This window comes from Petromyzon marinus, chromosome 74 (genome assembly GCF_048934315.1).
Source record: "Petromyzon marinus isolate PM22_M1 ecotype Great Lakes invasive population chromosome 74, UKy_Petmar_22M1.pri1.0, whole genome shotgun sequence".
Classification (NCBI taxonomy): domain Eukaryota; kingdom Metazoa; phylum Chordata; class Hyperoartia; order Petromyzontiformes; family Petromyzontidae; genus Petromyzon; species Petromyzon marinus.
This window is the reverse complement of record NC_133740.1, coordinates 8,110,846-8,128,415: the sequence shown is the minus strand read 5'-3', so window position 1 is coordinate 8,128,415 and position 17,570 is coordinate 8,110,846. Positions and strand designations below refer to the sequence as shown.

The 17,570-nt window shown below is 56.3% G+C and overlaps 1 protein-coding gene across 1 annotated transcript; it reads left to right on the top strand.

Moving 5' to 3' along the window:
* Nucleotides 1-139: 139 nt before the first annotated feature.
* On the top strand, nt 140-16,925 carry DOLPP1 (dolichyldiphosphatase 1). Its single transcript, XM_076056069.1, has 8 exons — nt 140-461; nt 5,743-5,843; nt 8,252-8,336; nt 9,704-9,803; nt 10,238-10,336; nt 10,743-10,871; nt 12,681-12,770; nt 13,322-16,925. Exons 1-8 carry the CDS (start codon nt 347-349, stop codon nt 13,356-13,358), a joined length of 756 nt encoding a protein of 251 aa, XP_075912184.1. The 5' UTR covers nt 140-346; the 3' UTR covers nt 13,359-16,925.
* The last annotated feature ends 645 nt before the right edge of the window (nt 16,926-17,570 follow it).

Sequence of the window (17,570 nt, the reverse complement as noted above, 5' to 3'; positions counted from 1 at the left end):
CTCTCCCTCTCTCTTCCCCCCTAGCCGCTTGCAAAGCTTCTTCATTAGCAGTAGTGGGGGGCTGTTTGAAGAGGGGGGGGCTGTTTGAAGGAGGGGGGGCTGTTTGAAGGAGGGGGGGGGGAGTTGTCTGGGAGCGGCAGTGGTGGTGGTGGTGGGTGGGGGGGCGAAGGGGTCTACCGGACGGACGAAGCAAGCGACGGGGCCACGCCACCCACCCCACCCACCCACGCCACCCCCAACCCAACACTTTAACACTTTGCCCCGCAACAACTCGGTTGGGTCTCTCTCTAGGAGGTGGGTGGTGGGTAGGGGGTGTGTGTGTGTGAGAGCTTGTGAGCTAAGCGAGATGGCCGATGGCGAGGAGCTGCAGCAGCAGCAGCAGGAGCGGCAGCTGGCCTGCGGCGCTGCGGATGAGGAGCGGTGGCGATCCGTGTCGCTCACTCACGTCGAATTCCCACCAGGTGAGCGAGCTGACTCCGACAACTCCACACACACCCACACACCCACACACACCCCTGCGCTTTGTAGGAACGAGTTGGATTGGTGGTGGGGGTGGGTGGGAGGGGGGCGGTTGTCAATGACCTCTCCCATTGTCGTGGGGTCGCGACCCCCCGCCCCCCAATCTCTCTGCAGTGACCCCCCACAAACCACCAGCACCAGCGTGGGTCACACGCCGCGCTGCGGCCTGCACCACCGGTTGAAGCCTCCTAGGCGAGCGCCGATCATCCCCATTGGTCGGCGCGCCGTCACGTGGTGGTGGTGGTGGTGGGAGGGGGGGTATCTTGAAGGGGGCGCGCAGATTAATCGATTAGCTGAGGTGGTTATTAACAAAGTCTTTGGTTCTATTGGGTGAAGTCACGTAGGTAAAACATAAAATAACAAAAAATGTTATTTTATTTAAAAAAATTAAATTTTTTGTTATTTTTAAATAAAATAAAAAATTGTTGTTTTATTTTTTAATAAAATAAAAAAATTTGTTATTTTATTTTTAATAAAATAAAAATTGTTATTTTATTTTTACCTACGTGACTTTACCCAATAGAACCAAAGAGTATGGGATCCTAGCAGTCACGAAAGCTTCAAATCTAGAATTGGTTATTAACAATTTTTGTGTTTTTTGGGGGGGGGTTGGGTGGTGTGGTCAGGGTTTGAATTAATTGCTACGAGGGTATATTGTTTTTAACTCTGTCTTTATTTGAAGCTTTCGTGACTTGCAGGAATCCGTACTCGTTAGTTCTTTAGGTAAAAGTCATCACGTGGGTAGGGAAAATAATAATGGATCGCGACGTTTCGGTCGCAACGCAAGCAACCGTCTTCAGATGGAGTTTGCGTCTCTGTCTCATCATCATCACGGTGGCTATGAGATGTTAACTACCTTGCCTTGTACACAGGAGGTCTGTCTCTCTCATCATCACGGTGGCTATGAGATGTTGACTACCTCGCCTGGTATGCAGGAGGTCGTGGGGTTCGATTCCGCGACCCTGACAACGCCTGCTGCTGTAGATTTTGAGTCTGCGTGTCTCATCATCACGGTGGTTATGAGATGTTAACTACCTCGCCTGATACACAGGAGGTCTGTGTCTCTCTCTCATCATCATCACGGTGCTATGAGATGTTGACTACCTCGCCTAGTCTACAGGAGGTCGTGGGTTCCATCCCGACCCTGACGATGCTTGCTGCTGCTGTATATTTGGAGTTTGCGTCTCTCTCATCATCATCATCACGGTGGCTATGAGATGTTAACTACCTCGCCTGGTACACAGGAGGTCTGTGTTTCTCTCTCCATCACGGTGGTTATGAGATGTTAACTACCTCGCCTGGTACACAGGAGGTCTGTGTCTCTCTCATCATCACGGTGGCTATGAGATGTTGACTACCTCCACTGGTATGCAGGAGGTCGTGGGGTTCGATTCCCCGACCCTGACAACGCCTGCTGCTGCTGTAGATTTGGAGTCTGCGTGTCTCATTATCACGGTGGCTAGGAGATGTTAACTACCTCGCCTGTTTTTCTTTGGTTCTTTCGGTAAAGTCACCGCGTAGATTGAGAATAAAATAATAAATTGATAAAATAAAATAACACAATATTCTCACGACGTTTCGGCCACAACACAAGCGGCCTTCATCAGGTGAAGGGACGAGACTGTCTGGAGGACAGCGCTGGAGTGAAAAAGCCACGCTCAGATCGCGACCTTTAACAAAGCGCCTTGACAAAGGAATTGTTTGCATTGAGAGAAGTTGCAGCAGCAGAGGTTAGTGTGAATGCGGTTGGTATTTCCTCGCCTGGTATACAGGAGGTCGTGGGTTTGACCCCGACCCTGACAACGCCTGCTGCTGCTGTATATTTGGAGTCTGCGTGTCTCTCTCTCTCATCATCATCACGGTGGCTATGAGATGTTGACTACCTCGCCTGGTACACAGGAGGTCTGTGTCTCTCTCCTCATCATCACGGTGGCTATGAGATGTTAACTACCTCTCCTGGTCTACAGGAGGTCTGTGTCTCTCATCATCATCACGGTGGCTAGGAGATGTTGACTACCTCGCCTGGTCTACAGGAGGTCGTGGGTTTGACCCCGACCCTGACGACGCCTGCCGCTGCTGCTGTATATTTGGAGTCTGCATCTCTCTCTCTCTCATCATGGTAATGTTGGAGGGTAGCGGTTAGCGCTACGAACCCGGCAACCCGAGTTCGATTTCCAGCTCACGGCCACCATCGGCAGTAGTGCCGATTTTTTTTTTTTTTATCTGAACCGGTGCTGGGCATCTCCTAGGTCGACTCGGCCTCAAATGAGTACCTGGAGAGACAAAGGCGGCCGGGCGTAGTTACTGGTCACACCTCCCCCTCGTGTGCCGTTGTTGGCCTTCATAGTAGGGCTGAACGATTAATCGATTTCAAATCGAAGTCGCGATTTGCAAATAGCGATTTGAAAAGTCCTATTTCTTATTGTAATAGTTTTATTATTATAACTATTTAACGTAACAATAATTCTATTTTTGCTTGTTCCAGTTCAATAAAAAAATAAAAACATTTTAATAAATACATGTTGGAAGCGATTCATATCTCCTTAAATTCTCATCCCTGCGTTGGAATGTATAGAGCGGTTAACATGTGTGGTGGTACCACTTGCTAATAATGCTCCATCACGTGTTTTAAATCTAATGCACGGTAAATATTTAACTGAAGCTTGACTTAAAAAAAAAATATTCGCAAATCAAATCGCAATATCTTGTCCAGAAAAATCGCAATGAGGTTTATTTCTCCCCCCCCCAAATCGTTCATAGGTGCAGCTGCTCGCTAACAGCGCTTGCACCCACAGTATATGTTGCAGGCGACACGGGGTGGAGGAACTTTTTCCTCCGGAGTGCAGAATAATATTCTTCTCCCCCATTCCTGCGCGAGGTTGTCCTCTTGTTGGCTTCTTTTTGTTACCTTTTCCCAAATGGCACAACAACAAACGCCCCATTCGCTGAAATATGACACTGCAGAAAATGTGTCTGAACTTAAAAATAATATATATTTTTACCAGCTAACGCGCCCACTGTGCTGTGTGTAGCTCTTTTTCAGAAGGGACCCCCCCCCCCCCACTGGGCTATCTCAAATGATAGCTCAACGAAAGTGGCTTGTCATCATGAGAAAATGGGGGGGGTGGGGGAAGATACTGAAGGACCCGGAGAATAATCCACACGACGTAGTGCACGCACACTCCAAATACACAGCAGCAGGCATTGTCAGGGTCTGGATCGAACCCACGACCTCCTGTATACCGGGCGAGGTAGTCAACATCTCCTCGCCACCGTGTCGCCCAGTCAATTGGGCTAGTAGCAGCACCATTGCCCCGCCTTCTGAAACAAACTTGGCAAAGCCGTCCCGACCAAGAGTCTTGAGACTCTGCGATGCTTTTCTGGATAAACGTGCAGAAGGGGAAGGGGGGGGGGGGTGCCCTCCATGGCCATGAAATGTTAACTACCTCGCCTGGTGTGCAGGAGGTCTCGTGGTGGTGGTGGCGAGGTTAATTGTTGGGGTCTCGGCGGTTCGTGACTTGGTAAGGTGGCTGTCATTGCAAAAACCACGGTCAATTCCGTTTGCGGTGTGTCTACGATAACAACAGTGTAACATTGACTCGTCGACTTTCGAACGTTCGGAGACGTGAACAAATCTGTCGTACGTCCAGTTTCCCGTTTGGACAGAGTCCTAAGTTCAACCGCCGCACAAGAGATGACAGTGGCGGCATCTACATCTTCAGAACGTGAAGAACCAGTGGCATCTATATCTACAGAACATGAAAAACCAGTGGCATCTACATCTACAGAACATGAAGAACCAGTGGCATCTACAGAACATGAAGAACCAGTGGCATCTACAGAACATGAAGAACCAGTGGCATCTACAGAACATGAAGAACCAGTGGCATCTACATCTACAGAACATGAAGAACCAGTGGCATCTACATCTACAGAACATGAAGAACCAGTGGCATCTACATCTACAGAACATGAAGAACCAGTGGCATCTACATCTACAGAATATGAAGAACCAGTGGCATCTACATCTACAGAACGTGAAGAACCAGTGGCATCTACATCTGCAGAACGTGAAGAACCAGTGGCGTCTACATCTGCAGAACGGGAAGATCCTGTGGCATCTACATCTGCAGAACGTGAAGAACCAGTGGCATCTACATTTACAGAACGTGAAAAACCAGTGGCATCTACACCTGCAGAACGTGAAGAACCAGTGGCATCTACATCTGCAGAACGTGAACAACCAGTGGCATCTACATCTACAGAACATGAAGAACCAGTGGCATCTACATTTACAGAACGTGAAAAACCAGTGGCATCTACACCTGCAGAACATGAAGAACCAGTGGCATCTACATCTGCAGAACGTGAACAACCAGTGGCATCTACATCTACAGAACATGAAGAACCGGTGGCATCTACATCTACAGAACATGAAGAACCAGTGGCATCTACATGTACAGAACGTGAAGAACCAGTGGCATCTACATCTGCAGAACGTGAAGAACCGGTGGCGTCTACATCTGCAGAACGTGAAGAACCGGTGGCGTCTACACCTGCAGAACGTGAAGAACCAGTGGCATCTACATCTGCAGAACGTGAAGAACCAGTGGCATCTACATCTACAGAACATGAAGAACCAGTGGCATCTACATCTGCAGAACGTGAAGAACCAGTGGCATCTACATCTGCAGAACGTGAAGAACCAGTGGCATCTACATCTGCAGAATGTGAAGAACCGGTGGCGTCTACACCTGCAGAACGTGAAGAATCGGTGACATCTAAAGACCCAGTGGCATCTACACCTGCAGAACGTGAAGAACCAGTGGTGTCTACATCTGTAGGCGATTATAAAGCAATGCCCCGTGTTTAGCGTACACGCCATACAACACACTTGGAATCGACAAAAGTCAAGTTTGATTTTTAGGTACCAGAGGTTTGTTCCCAACTTGTTCGTAAGCAGAGTGGCGTTAGTTCGTTTTTTTTGTATCGTTCGCTTTCATTGTAATGTTCGTACCGCGTGCCCCCTAACTGGAAATCATGTGGTGGGGAACAAGAGCTTCGTAGCTCCATCGGATTCCTCCTGTGGTATAAATAGCGTGGTCCGGCCCTCGATGCCAGACGCGTGGACACCCCCCGTCACTCGGCAGGCAGTCGATCCTGAGAGCATTTCCACCTTCTCCCCACCCACCCCTCTCTCTGCCCCCGTTTCTCCCGTGCCAGGGGACATGCTGGGCAAGGCGCTGGCGTGGTGCAGCCTGGCGCCCATCTTCATCGTCTGCGGCTTCGTCACCCTCATCGCCTTCAAGCGAGAGCTGCACACGGCAAGGATCTCGCCCATCCCCACGCGGCTGCCTTGCACACGCACGCCGCACTTTTGCTCCGCTGACCTCCTTGAACCCTGCCTGAGGTCGGGGGTTATACCCGAGCCCCGTGAGCTGCAGGACACGGCCTGCCAAGGCGTTGCTCGAACCCACCGCCCCCACATTCTACGTCGCTCCTTGCGGCACTCGCTAACCGCACTCGCCCCCAAAACAAAACGCTGACTCGCTAACTCGGGGGGGGGGGCTCCGTACCTAGACGGACTCGTCACTGACGGACTCGTCACAGACGGACTCGTCACAGACGGACTCGTCACAGACGGACTCGTCACAGACGGACTCGTCACTGACGGACTCGTCACTGACGGACTCGTCACTACGTCACTCGCCAACTCGCCACTGACGGACTCGCCACTGACGGACTCGTCACTACGTCACTCGCCAACTCGCCACTGACGGACTCGCCACTGACGGACTCGCCACTGACGGACTCGCCACTGACGGACTCGCCACTGACGGACTCGCCACTGACGGACTCGCCACTGACGGACTCGCCACTGACGGACTCGCCACTGACGGACTCGCCACTGACGGACTCGCCACTGACGGACTCGCCACTGACGGACTCGCCACTGACGGACTCGCCACTGACGGACTCGCCACTGACGGACTCGCCACTGACGGACTCGCCACTGACGGACTCGCCACTGACGACTCGCCACTGACGGACTCGCCACTGACGGACTCGCCACTGACGGACTCGCCACTGACGGACTCGCCACTGACGGACTCGCCACTGACGGACTCGCCACTGACGGACTCGCCACTGACGGACTCGCCACTGACGGACTCGCCACTGACGGGACTCGCCACTGACGGACTCGCCACTGACGGACTCGCCACTGACGGACTCGCCACTGACGGACTCGCCACTGACGGACTCGCCACTGACGGACTCGCCACTGACGGACTCGCCACTGACGGACTCGCCACTGACGGACTCGCCACTGACGGACTCGCCACTGACGGACTCGCCACTGACGGACTCGCCACGGACTCGCATGACGGACTCGCCACTGACGGACTCGCCACTGACGGACTCGCCACTGACGGACTCGCCACAGACTGACGGACTCGCGAGATCCACTGACGGACTCGCCACTGACGGACTCGCCACTGACGGACTCGCCACTGACGGACTCGCCACTGACGGACTCGCCACTGACGGACTCGCCACTGACGGACTCGCCACTGACGGACTCGCCACTGACGGACTCGCCACTGACGGACTCGCCACTGACGGACTCGCCACTGACGGACTCGCCACTGACGGACTCGCCACTGACGGACTCGCCACTGACGGACTCGCCACTGACGGACTCGCCACTGACGGACTCGCCACTGACGGACTCGCCACTGACGGACTCGCCACTGACGGACTCGCCACTGACGGACTCGCCACTGACGGACTCGCCACTGACGGACTCGCCACTGACGGACTCGCCACTGACGGACTCGCCACTGACGGACTCGCCACTGACGGACTCGCCACTGACGGACTCGCACTAGGCGTAGTCGCCAACTCGCTCCTCGCCGACAGACCCAGCCCGATGTCACCAATCTGCTCTTGTGCCACTCTTACGATTCATTCATCCCCCCCGCCAACGCCGCCCGTACAGATGGATACAGATGGCGATCGGTTCACTTAACTGTATAGTGGCCTTCCCCTGGCAGAGCCTCCACAGCAGTGCTGGATCCACGGGGGCAGCCTCGTGCAGGATAGTGAGCCCCACCAAATACAAAGGTCGTCCCCCCGCCCGTATAGCCTCGACAGACTGTTGGGGCAAGTGCTGTTAGCGAGTAGCAGCACCTAACACGTAGGCTTTCATGACCAATATCATCCATAAAAGAGGTTACTAGTTGGCTGTGGAAGGTTTTAACGACGCATTTTTACGCGCTCTCACCCAAAAAAACCTCCCGTGCCTGTAGCACATGTTCATAAAGGGGCCCTAAAATAAAAGTGTTTTGAAACGCGCGAAACTTTTTACATGCGTAGTAAAGTGAATTGTATGTTTCACTCGCTATACGGCCAGACAATACGCCAAACCGCTAACTTAACGCCCGGTCGTTCGTAAAAGTTGTCGAAGGCGGTACAGTACTATAGTAGTAGAGCAAGTGCAGAATCGCCGGACCGGAGTTTATAGCTTTTGAAGAATTTAACGCGGGGGGGTGTGTGGGGGGGGGGGGGGGTCCTTGAAGGTGCTGGGCCCGTAGCGTGTGTGTGTGTGGCTACTAGGATCATCGGGCACCGTGGTGTTGGTGGCTGTGACCCTGACGATTTGCGTCCTCCCGTCTGGCCGCGCCGTCCGTTGCGGGCGATTCGTGACGCTTCCTCCTCCGCCCGTTTTCAGATCGCCTTCATGTGCGGCCTGCTGGTGAACGAAGGCCTCAACTGGGTCATCAAGCACGTGATCCGTGAGCCCCGGCCGAGCAGAGGTGAGGGCCGTAGATTCTCTCCCCGCCCCGGTGATGTGATCTCCCGCCGAGCGATCCACCAAAACCCGCACGTTTGCTCCCGTGCGTGGCGTGGGGGGGGGTGGGTCCATCACCACGCTAACACCCGATGGCTACTTATCTGAACCCGTTTATTATTTTTGTTTTACGTGACAACCTTACCGGATTGGCCGATTTATTGGTCGTGAAAGTTTACGTTGGTTTTAAATCGCTGCTGGGGAGTCGAAGGTGATCCTGGGGGGGGGCAGTGGTGCTGGCCACCCCCCCCCCCGCCCCCCCCCCGCCTCATGTGACACAGCGCCGGCCTTCTTGGGGTGCTGCTGCTGCTGCTCGCTCACAGCACGTGCCCCAACAGTCTGTTAATGCTATTCGAGGGAGCGATCTTTGTCTACTGTGCTTGCTGTGCCACAGTCTGTCCCACGTTGCCTGTGTGTGTGTCTGTCATCGACTCGGCCTCAAATGAGTACCTGGTGCGGTGTGTAAACATCGCGACTGGGGGAGACAAAGGCGGTCGGGCGTGGTGCTGGCCACCCACCCCCTCGTGTGCCGTGCCGGCCTTCACAGGTGCTGCTCGCTAACGGCACTTGCCCCTACAGTCTGTTAAGGCTACACGGGGGGATCTTTGTCTTTGTCTGTGTACACGCGTGACTGTGTGTGCTGCTCACTGTCGGCACTTGCCCTGGGACGGCTATGTAAGGCGACGCGGGGGTGGTGGTGGGGGCCTTTGTGTGCGTGTGTGTGCGTGTGTGTGTGCGTGTGTGTGTGTGTGCCGGGAGCGGTAGTGTAGCGGTGTGAACAGAGGGTTCGATTCCCGTTCACGGCCAACACACCGGGTGACGATTAACTGAACGGGTGTGGGGGAGGAAAAAAAAAAAGTGAATTTTTTTGCAATAAAAAAAAATTGTCAACCGGGGTGGGGGGGGAAGGAGAGGTATGCGCCTTGGTGGGTAGGCGGCCTTGGTAGGCGGGCCTTGGTAGGCGGGCCTTGGTAGGCGGCCTTGGTAGGCGGCCTTGGTAGGCGGGCCTTGGTAGGCGGGCCTTGGTAGGCGGGCCTTGGTAGGCGGCCTTGGTAGGCGGCCTTGGTAGGCGGGCCTTGGTAGGCGGCCTTGGTAGGCGGCCTTGGTAGGCGGCCTTGGTAGGCGGGCCTTGGTAGGCGGGCCTTGGTAGGCGGGCCTTGGTGGGGCGGGCCTTGGTAGGCGGGCCTTGGTAGGCGGGCCTTGGTAGATGGGCCCTTGGTAGGCGGGCCTTGGTAGGCGGCGCTCGCCCCCCTGGGCCGTCTGTGTAAGGCTACGCGTGGGGACGGGGTGGAACCTATTTTTGTTGTTGTCCTGTGCCTTGCGACGATGCAGACTGCCGCGAGGCGCTCCTCACGGAGTACGGAATGCCCTCCAGCCACGCGCAGTTCGTCTGGTTCTTCGCCGTCTACTCCTTCCTCTTCCTCTACTTCAGGTAACCCTCCCCTGCACTCGGTGGGGGGGGGGCGGGGGAGGTAGGGTGGGGGGCGGGGGGGGAGGTAGGGGGGGCGGGGGGGGTAGGGGAGGTGGGGGGGCGGGGGGAGGTAGGGGGGCGGGGGGGGAGGTAGGGTGGGGGGCGGGGGGGAGGTAGGGTGGGGGGGCGGGGGGGGGGTAGGGTGGGGGGCGGGGGGGGAGGTAGGGTGGGGGGCGGGGGGGGTGGGGGGACTATGACGAGGTTCAGTGGGAAGAGGAACTCTGAGAACACAGCTGGGTGGTGGTGGTGGGGGGGGCGTCACTGGTGGGTAGGGGGGGGGGAGGTCACGGGGTGAGGGGGGGGTCACGGAGGGACCCGGTGTTGGGGGGTGGTGGCGGCGGGGTGGTTGTACAGTGTTGTACTTGTAGCGTCTTGGCCGTGCTGCACGTGTCCAGGATGCACCACACGACCAACGCTCGCTGCGTGGACCTGCTGTGGAGGCACGTGCTCTCCGTGGCCCTCCTGCTGCTCGCAGTCTGCGTCACCTACAGCAGGTGCCGCCCCCCCCCACCGCCCCCCCCCCCCACCGCCCCCCCCCCCCCCACCGGCCCCCCCCCCCACTGCCCCCCACCGTCGTCTCCCGCTCACGGCCGACACCGGCGATGAATGTCTGAACCGGTCCTGGGCCCTCCCCTAGGCTGACTCGGCCTCAGGATCAATACCCTCGGGTACCCGGTGCGGTGTGTGAACCCCGCCCGCTTGGGAGACAAAGGTGGTCGGGCGTGGCGCTGGCCACCCACCCACCCACCAACCCACCAACCCACAACCCACCCACCGTGCCGGCCTTGGTTGGTGCTTACGAACAGCACCTGCTCCCTTTTAGTCCCGAGGCTATATGCGTGTGGGGGGGGGAGGGGGGGTCTTTATCTTTGTGTGTGTGTGTGTCCGTGTGTGCGGCAGGGTGTACCTGCTGTACCACTCGGGCAGCCAGGTCGTGTACGGAGCGTTTGCCGGCACCGTCATGGCCGTCGCCTGGTTTGCCCTCACCCAGGAGATCCTCACCCCGATCTTCCCCTTCGTCGCATCCTGGTAAGATCCTCCACCTCCCCCCCCCCCCCTCCCCCCGTACGGCCTTAACAGACGAATGGGGCAAGTGCTGTTGGCGAGCGGCACCTAATGAAGGCCGGCGCTGTGTGGCACACCGGGGAAGTGGGTGGCCTGGCCGGCACCCACGCCCCACTTAACTCTCCCCAGCGGTGACGTTTGTTTTGCACACACACACCGCATCACACACACACACCGCACCACACACACACACCGCACACCACACACACACCGCACACCACACACACACCGCACCACACACACACACACCGCACCACGCACACACACACCGCACCACACACACACACACCGCACACCACACACACACACACCGCACCACACACACACATACCGCACCACACACACACCGCACCACACACACACATACCGCACCACACACACACCGCACCACACACACACACACACACACCGCACCACACACACACCGCACCACACACACACATACCGCACCACACACACACCGCACCACACACACACACCGCACACCACACACACACCGCACACCACACACACACACCGCACCACACACACACACACCGCACACACACCGCACCACACACACACACCCGCACCACACACACACACACACCGCACCACACACACACCGCACACTGCACCACAAAGACAAAGATCCCCCCGTATAGCCTTAACAGACTGTAGGGGCAAGTGCTGTTAGCGAGCAGCACCTAATGAAGGCCGGAACGGCACACGAGGTGGTGGGCGGCCAGCACCATAGCCCGACCGCCTTTGCATCCCCAGTGGCGATGTTTACGACCACACCGCACCAGGTACTCATTTGAGGCCGAGTCGACCCTAGGGGGAGGCCCAGGACCGGTTCAGATAATCGTCACTTGGTGTTGGCCGTGAGTGGGAATCGAACCCCGGTCGCCAGGTTCGTAGCGCTAACCGCCACACTACACAGGCGCGTGTGTGCCACGCCCTACCAGGTTACTAATTTTTGAGGCCGAGTCTACCTCGGGGGAGGGGAGGAGGAGGAGGCCCAGGACCGGTTCGGAGAACTGTTGGTCGTGGGCGGTGATGCAACTGTGGTCATCCCCGCGTTCGTAGCGTAGCGCGCCAACTGCTGCGCCACCACTCCTCCCTGGGGGGGGGGGCGCTACAGTGGCGAGGATGTTTAACGACCTCTCCTGGCCGGCAAGGCCTGTCGCGGGTTCGATCCTGACCCCTTGAGGCCCGCTGTGTATTTGGTTGAATGGCCTTCTCCCGGGGGAGGGGTGTCCTACCCGTTATTAATCCTCCCGTTGTGTCATCATGAACCTCCTCCCAATTTTTTTGTTCGGTTTTTTTTATATTTGGCACGGTTGGTTACACACGGTGGAAGTTCAGCATATGTGCCCCCCCCTCGCCCCTCGCTCTACACACACGTAGCTAACAGTGTACCACCTTAAATTTCGATTTGACGCTTTCGTGACTGCAATGATTCATCTTCTTTGGTTCTTTCGGTAAAGTCACCACCACGTAGAATGAGAATAAAATAATAAATTCATAAAATAAAATAACACAATAATATTCTCACGACGTTTCGGCCACAACACAAGCGGCCTTCATCAGGTGAAGGGGCGAGACTGTCTGGTAGGACAGCGCTGTCCAGCTTGTGTTGTGGCCGAAACGTCGTGAGACTATAATTGTGTTATTTTATTTTATCAATTTATTATTTTATTCTCATCCTACGTGACTTTACCAAAAGAACCAAAGAAGAGTGTACCACCTTGTGTGTGCGTGCGTGTGTGTGTGTGCCACACCCCTCCCCAGGCCGGTGTCCGAGTTTCTTCTCCTGCGTGACACAAGCCTCATCCCCAACATCCTGTGGTTTGAGTACACGGTGACCCGCAGCGAATCCAGGTAACCGCACGCGTGAACAACAAAGACCACGCGTCTCCTCTCCTCTCCCCACCCCCCCCCCCCACCACCAAACCCCCTACACCCCGGCCGCCTTTGTCTCCCCAGTGGCGATGTTTGCACGGCGCACCAGATATCCCCCCCCCCCCCCCCCGTAAAGACTGGCACGTGCTCGGTCACGCGCGCAGCTAAAACGGCCACGCGCACGACAACACGCACGACACTCACTCGCTCTGTCACACCACACCTGCATGACCACGTTACGCGCACACCCCAACAACAACAACAGCAGCGTTCGCCCCCATTTTTTTATTTTTATTGTTTAGAAACCAACCGTGCCGTACGCCCACGGTGAGCATTCAACCGGTGTGGTGGTGGTGGGGGGGGGGTGGAAGGGGGGATCGTCGGACGGTCCCGCCATGCGTGGAGGACGTCTCCACGTGACCCGGCTGGATCAACCCCACGCCCGTGCATGCGTCTCTCGTGATTATTTTCTCTCCACCCCCCCCTCTCCTCTCTCTCTCTGTCTCTGTCTGTCTGTGTGTCTCATGCAGGGCCAGGCAACGTAAGCAGGGAGTCAAGTCACAGTGACGTTTCAGCCACCCACATTTCCACCGCCATCGTTAATCCGCTAAAATTATTATTTTTTTTTCGTGTAAATTTTTTTTTTCATTTTGCCGTCGTACGACTGCAAATTAATTATCTTTTTTTTATTTCTAAATTTTCGTGATTTTTTTTCTTATTATTATTACAGAAAACGCGGGTTTTTTTTGGGGGGGGGGGGGGGATTTCTTTTTATTTTTCTTTCCTTTCATCCGGGCCGGCTGCAGTGTTAAGAGCTCTGCTGGTGCCTTCTTTAGTGGCCGGAAGGCGGCGGCGGCGACGGTGGTGGTGTGGGGTGGCGCGGGCCGTAGCTTGGGCTCCCCACGTTGGTCGAGAGGGGTCGGAGAGAGAGAGGGAGGAGGAGGAGGAGGGGGGGGGGAGAGGGAGGGGGTCCCTACACACCCCACACACCCCCCCCTCCCACGTCGATTTGCGTTTTTGTTAGGTTCGTCATTTTGCTACTTTTCAAAGTCTCCGTGGAGGTATAACTTTTTAAGCTGTTGGTCGACCAACCCGCCCTCATTTTGCGTTGCCTTCATCTCTTCCCCACCCCGGCAGTGTGGATGTTGAGGTTGTGGTGATGTGGTTAAAAACATTTTTTTAAACCTCGGATCCGCACGCCTTTTGGGGGGAGGGGAGCGATCGATCGATCACTCGCTCGGCCGGGGGGTACGCAGTGTCGACCCGCCCCGCTCCACTCTCGCACGCCACGGTTTTGTATTTCTACCGATGGAGATGTTAGCGGTGCCACCGCAACCAGCAGCCAGTGTTGCGGTGAGGGAGGGGGTGGGTAAAGCGAGGACCCAGTGTGTGTGTGTGTGTGCGTTTGTATTTTGGAAGCTGTCGTGCCTAGTGGCTACGGCCCAAGCTGCTCTATGCACGGCAGCCACCATTGCCCTCGCCACTTACCGGCAGGCTAATGGAACTAGCTTTAGTTGGGACCGCTGCCACTTTGGGGGTGGGTGGAGGTGCCCTCGACTAGACCACGTGCGTGGCATTTGTCACCCTACCGACCAAAGTAAAGCACTGGGTACAGCCGCCACTAGGGGTGGGGGGGGGGGGTGCCCTAGGCTTAGACCACGTGGTAGCGATTACATCCACTGGCAGACTACTCGTGCACCTGCCTGTAGTTGGCACAGGTACATGGCTCCCCTCGGCTAGACCACGTGGTAGCAGTGGGCACAGGGACTGCTGCCGTGGAGGTGGGGGGGGGGGATTGCCCCCCTCCCCTTCAAACGTGTCGAGTTGCGATGTGGTGATAATCCGTCGGCGTTGTTATCGTCGGCCATTTGTGAACCTTGCCTGCTAGCCCAGTGACTAGGCGGGCAGGAGTGGTGGTGGGGTGGTGGTGGTGGGGGGTGAATCCATAGTGGTGGAGCTGCTTTGCGATGATTTTCTGTGGGGGGGGGGGCGGTGTTGGCGCAGTACAGCAAGTGGGTTTGGATGTCCGCGCGTCATTTGCGGTGGTGACCCAAGAGGCTGGCGAGCGTTTGCTCCCTCTCCCCAGCACGCGTGGTTGTGTGTGGGCATGGGTGTTCTCCAGGGATGCCTCCGATTCTCCCCACCCCCCTCCCCCGCCGTGCACCTAGCCTGGCACGGCGCCGGACCCACGACCCACGTGCGTGTACCGGGCGAGAGGCCGTCGGCGTCTCTCGCCGCCGACGGCCTCCGTGCGTGGCGGTGGGTGGGGGCGCCGAGCGGCGGTTCGAGGGATGTCGCCTCCGTCGCCTCCGTCGCCTGGCGGGAACGAGGAGGCCACGGGGGTCTGGGTGTGGAACCTGAGGACGCCTCGCGCGGATATTTCTCTCCCCCCCCACTCCCCACTCCCCACTCCCCATTACGTCAACTCGGAAAAATTCGTTTATTGAAATGGGTCAACTGATGGTGTCCATCACCACGTGGAGGAGGACTACAAAGGTTGTGGTGGCCACACTCGCCACCCTCACCACCACCCTCTGTGTGTGTGTGGCACGTGGCCCGGCCATTCCGTAGGTGCTGCTCGCTTAACAGCACTTGCCCCGACAGTCCGTGGTGGTGGTGGTGGTGGTGGGAGGGGGGCGGGGGTTGCGCAACCTTCGTCTTTGGTGCCGAGTGCTGCACTCGGCTCTCCGTGGATTCTGTCGGTGAAGTCTCGTAGATGACAAAAGCAAATTTAAATTAAACCGCGACCAGTTTCGGGCGCGCGCACACAAGCGTCCTTCATCGGGTGTGACGACCACCACTGGCAGGAAACAGTCGCTGTGGCTGTCGTACCTGATGACCTGATGACGGACCCTTGTGTGTGTGTGTGTGTGCGCGCCCGAAACGTCGCGATTTGAAATTTGTATTTTTTTTCTTCTTCTCCGCGCCGACCTCGCCGACCACAGAACCCAAGGTAGCGTGGATCCCCTTGCGGTCACGAACACTTCAAATCGAGATCGCCTCCACTCCGCCCAACCACATCGCCCAGCCAGGGTTGCTCGTTTGTGGGCGCGGTGTTTAGGGGGTCGGGGGGGGGGGGGTTGAGGTCGCGTCGAGTGTGGCCGTAGCGGCGGCGGCGGTGGCTCAAGGCCACCAACCACGAAGCGTCATCGCAGCTCTACCATCGCCAGTGTCGGCGACCATCACCACCCACCCACCACCACAACCATCACCACCCACCCACCACCTCGACACTCGCCACCTACGACCAACGTCGCCACCAGCCGCGCGGGTGGGTGAGGTGTGGCGGTGGTGGCGGTGTTCATCAATCTCCTCCTGAAGTACTCGGTTTTGTGTCCGGGGGGGGGGGGGGGCAGGGTCACGAGTTTTGAATCGCAGAGAAGGGACTGCCACCTTGGCAATGTTGTACCAAATGCGGTGTTGTGTTTCTATGTAACGGAGGGGGCCCTATGTACTGGGTGGGTTCACGAGTGGCTTGGTGGGTGGGGGGGGGGGTATGTAGGTGGATGGCAGGAGCAGTTGGGATGTTGTTAAATCCATCTGTGCGACGGGAGCTTCTTGGCCATGGTTCTGGGGGGGGGGGCGGTGGTGGGGGTTCTGTGGGGGGGCCCAGGGGGGGCCCACCCTCCACAACTTCGCTGGCTCGTAATGGCATTTTTTTTTAGCCAAACGTCGCGATGTGACATGGGAAGGGAGAGCTGCCCCTGGCAATTTACAAAGTTGCCTACGTGGTGGTGGTAGAGTGTCTATTCCCCGGTTGCTCCAACGCAGCAGGGATGTTGTTAAATCAATCCGTGCGACGGGAGTGCGAGCACGTGTCCACCTGAATTTTGGCCCTAAAACGTGGCGGTGTTGAGAATGGACTCCCCCAAATCCCCTTCACTCTCATCTCCCTTCTCGAGCGAGACGAGAGCCTTTTGAGCCTCTTAGGAGATTCTTTCCTTGATAGTGTTAATAATAAAATGGAATTTAAATAGACCCCTGCTCCACTTGCTATTTTTTTTAGAAGGGACTTACCCCTCCATCCGCATCCCCTCCACCCCCCCCCCCTCCCTCCTCGAGATAAGAGCCTTGAGACTTGCGAGATGCTTTCAATTGGGGTGGTGCTGATAATAAAATGGCATTTTAAATAGACTCCTGGTCCACTTGTCTTTATTTTTTTTAGTTTCCCCTCCCCAAGTCGTGTCTCCCAGCCTAGTTGTGAATCTCGCTCCCCGCCCGTCCTTGGGCACGGGGCCACTCGTCCTTGGTTAAGGGAGCACGTGGAATTCTGCCCCACATTGTGGTGGAGTATCGATTCGATCCGATCCTTGGAAAATTCCCGCTCCCAGATTGTGGCGGATGAACAGATCTGATCCTTGGAAAATTCGCGCTCCCAGATTGTGTGGCGGATGAACCGATCCGATCCTTGGAAAATTCCCGCTCCCAGATTGTGTGGCGGATGAACGGATCCGATCCTTGGAAAATTCCCGCTCCCAGATTGTGTGGCGGATGAACGGATCCGATCCTTGGAAAATTCCCGCTCCCAGATTGTGTGGCGGATGAACGGATCAGATCCTTGGAAAATTCCCGCTCCCAGATTGTGTGGCGGATGAACGGATCCGATCCTTGGAAATTCGCACTCCCAGGTTGTCGCTCCACTAATCCACCACCACTAAATCGCTTCGTTGACAACAAGTGATGTTTACACTTCATTTTTAATTTACAAACATTGCATCAAATTTTGTAGAAAAAAATTACAAACACCACTTTTTAATTTACAAACGTTACCACCTTTTT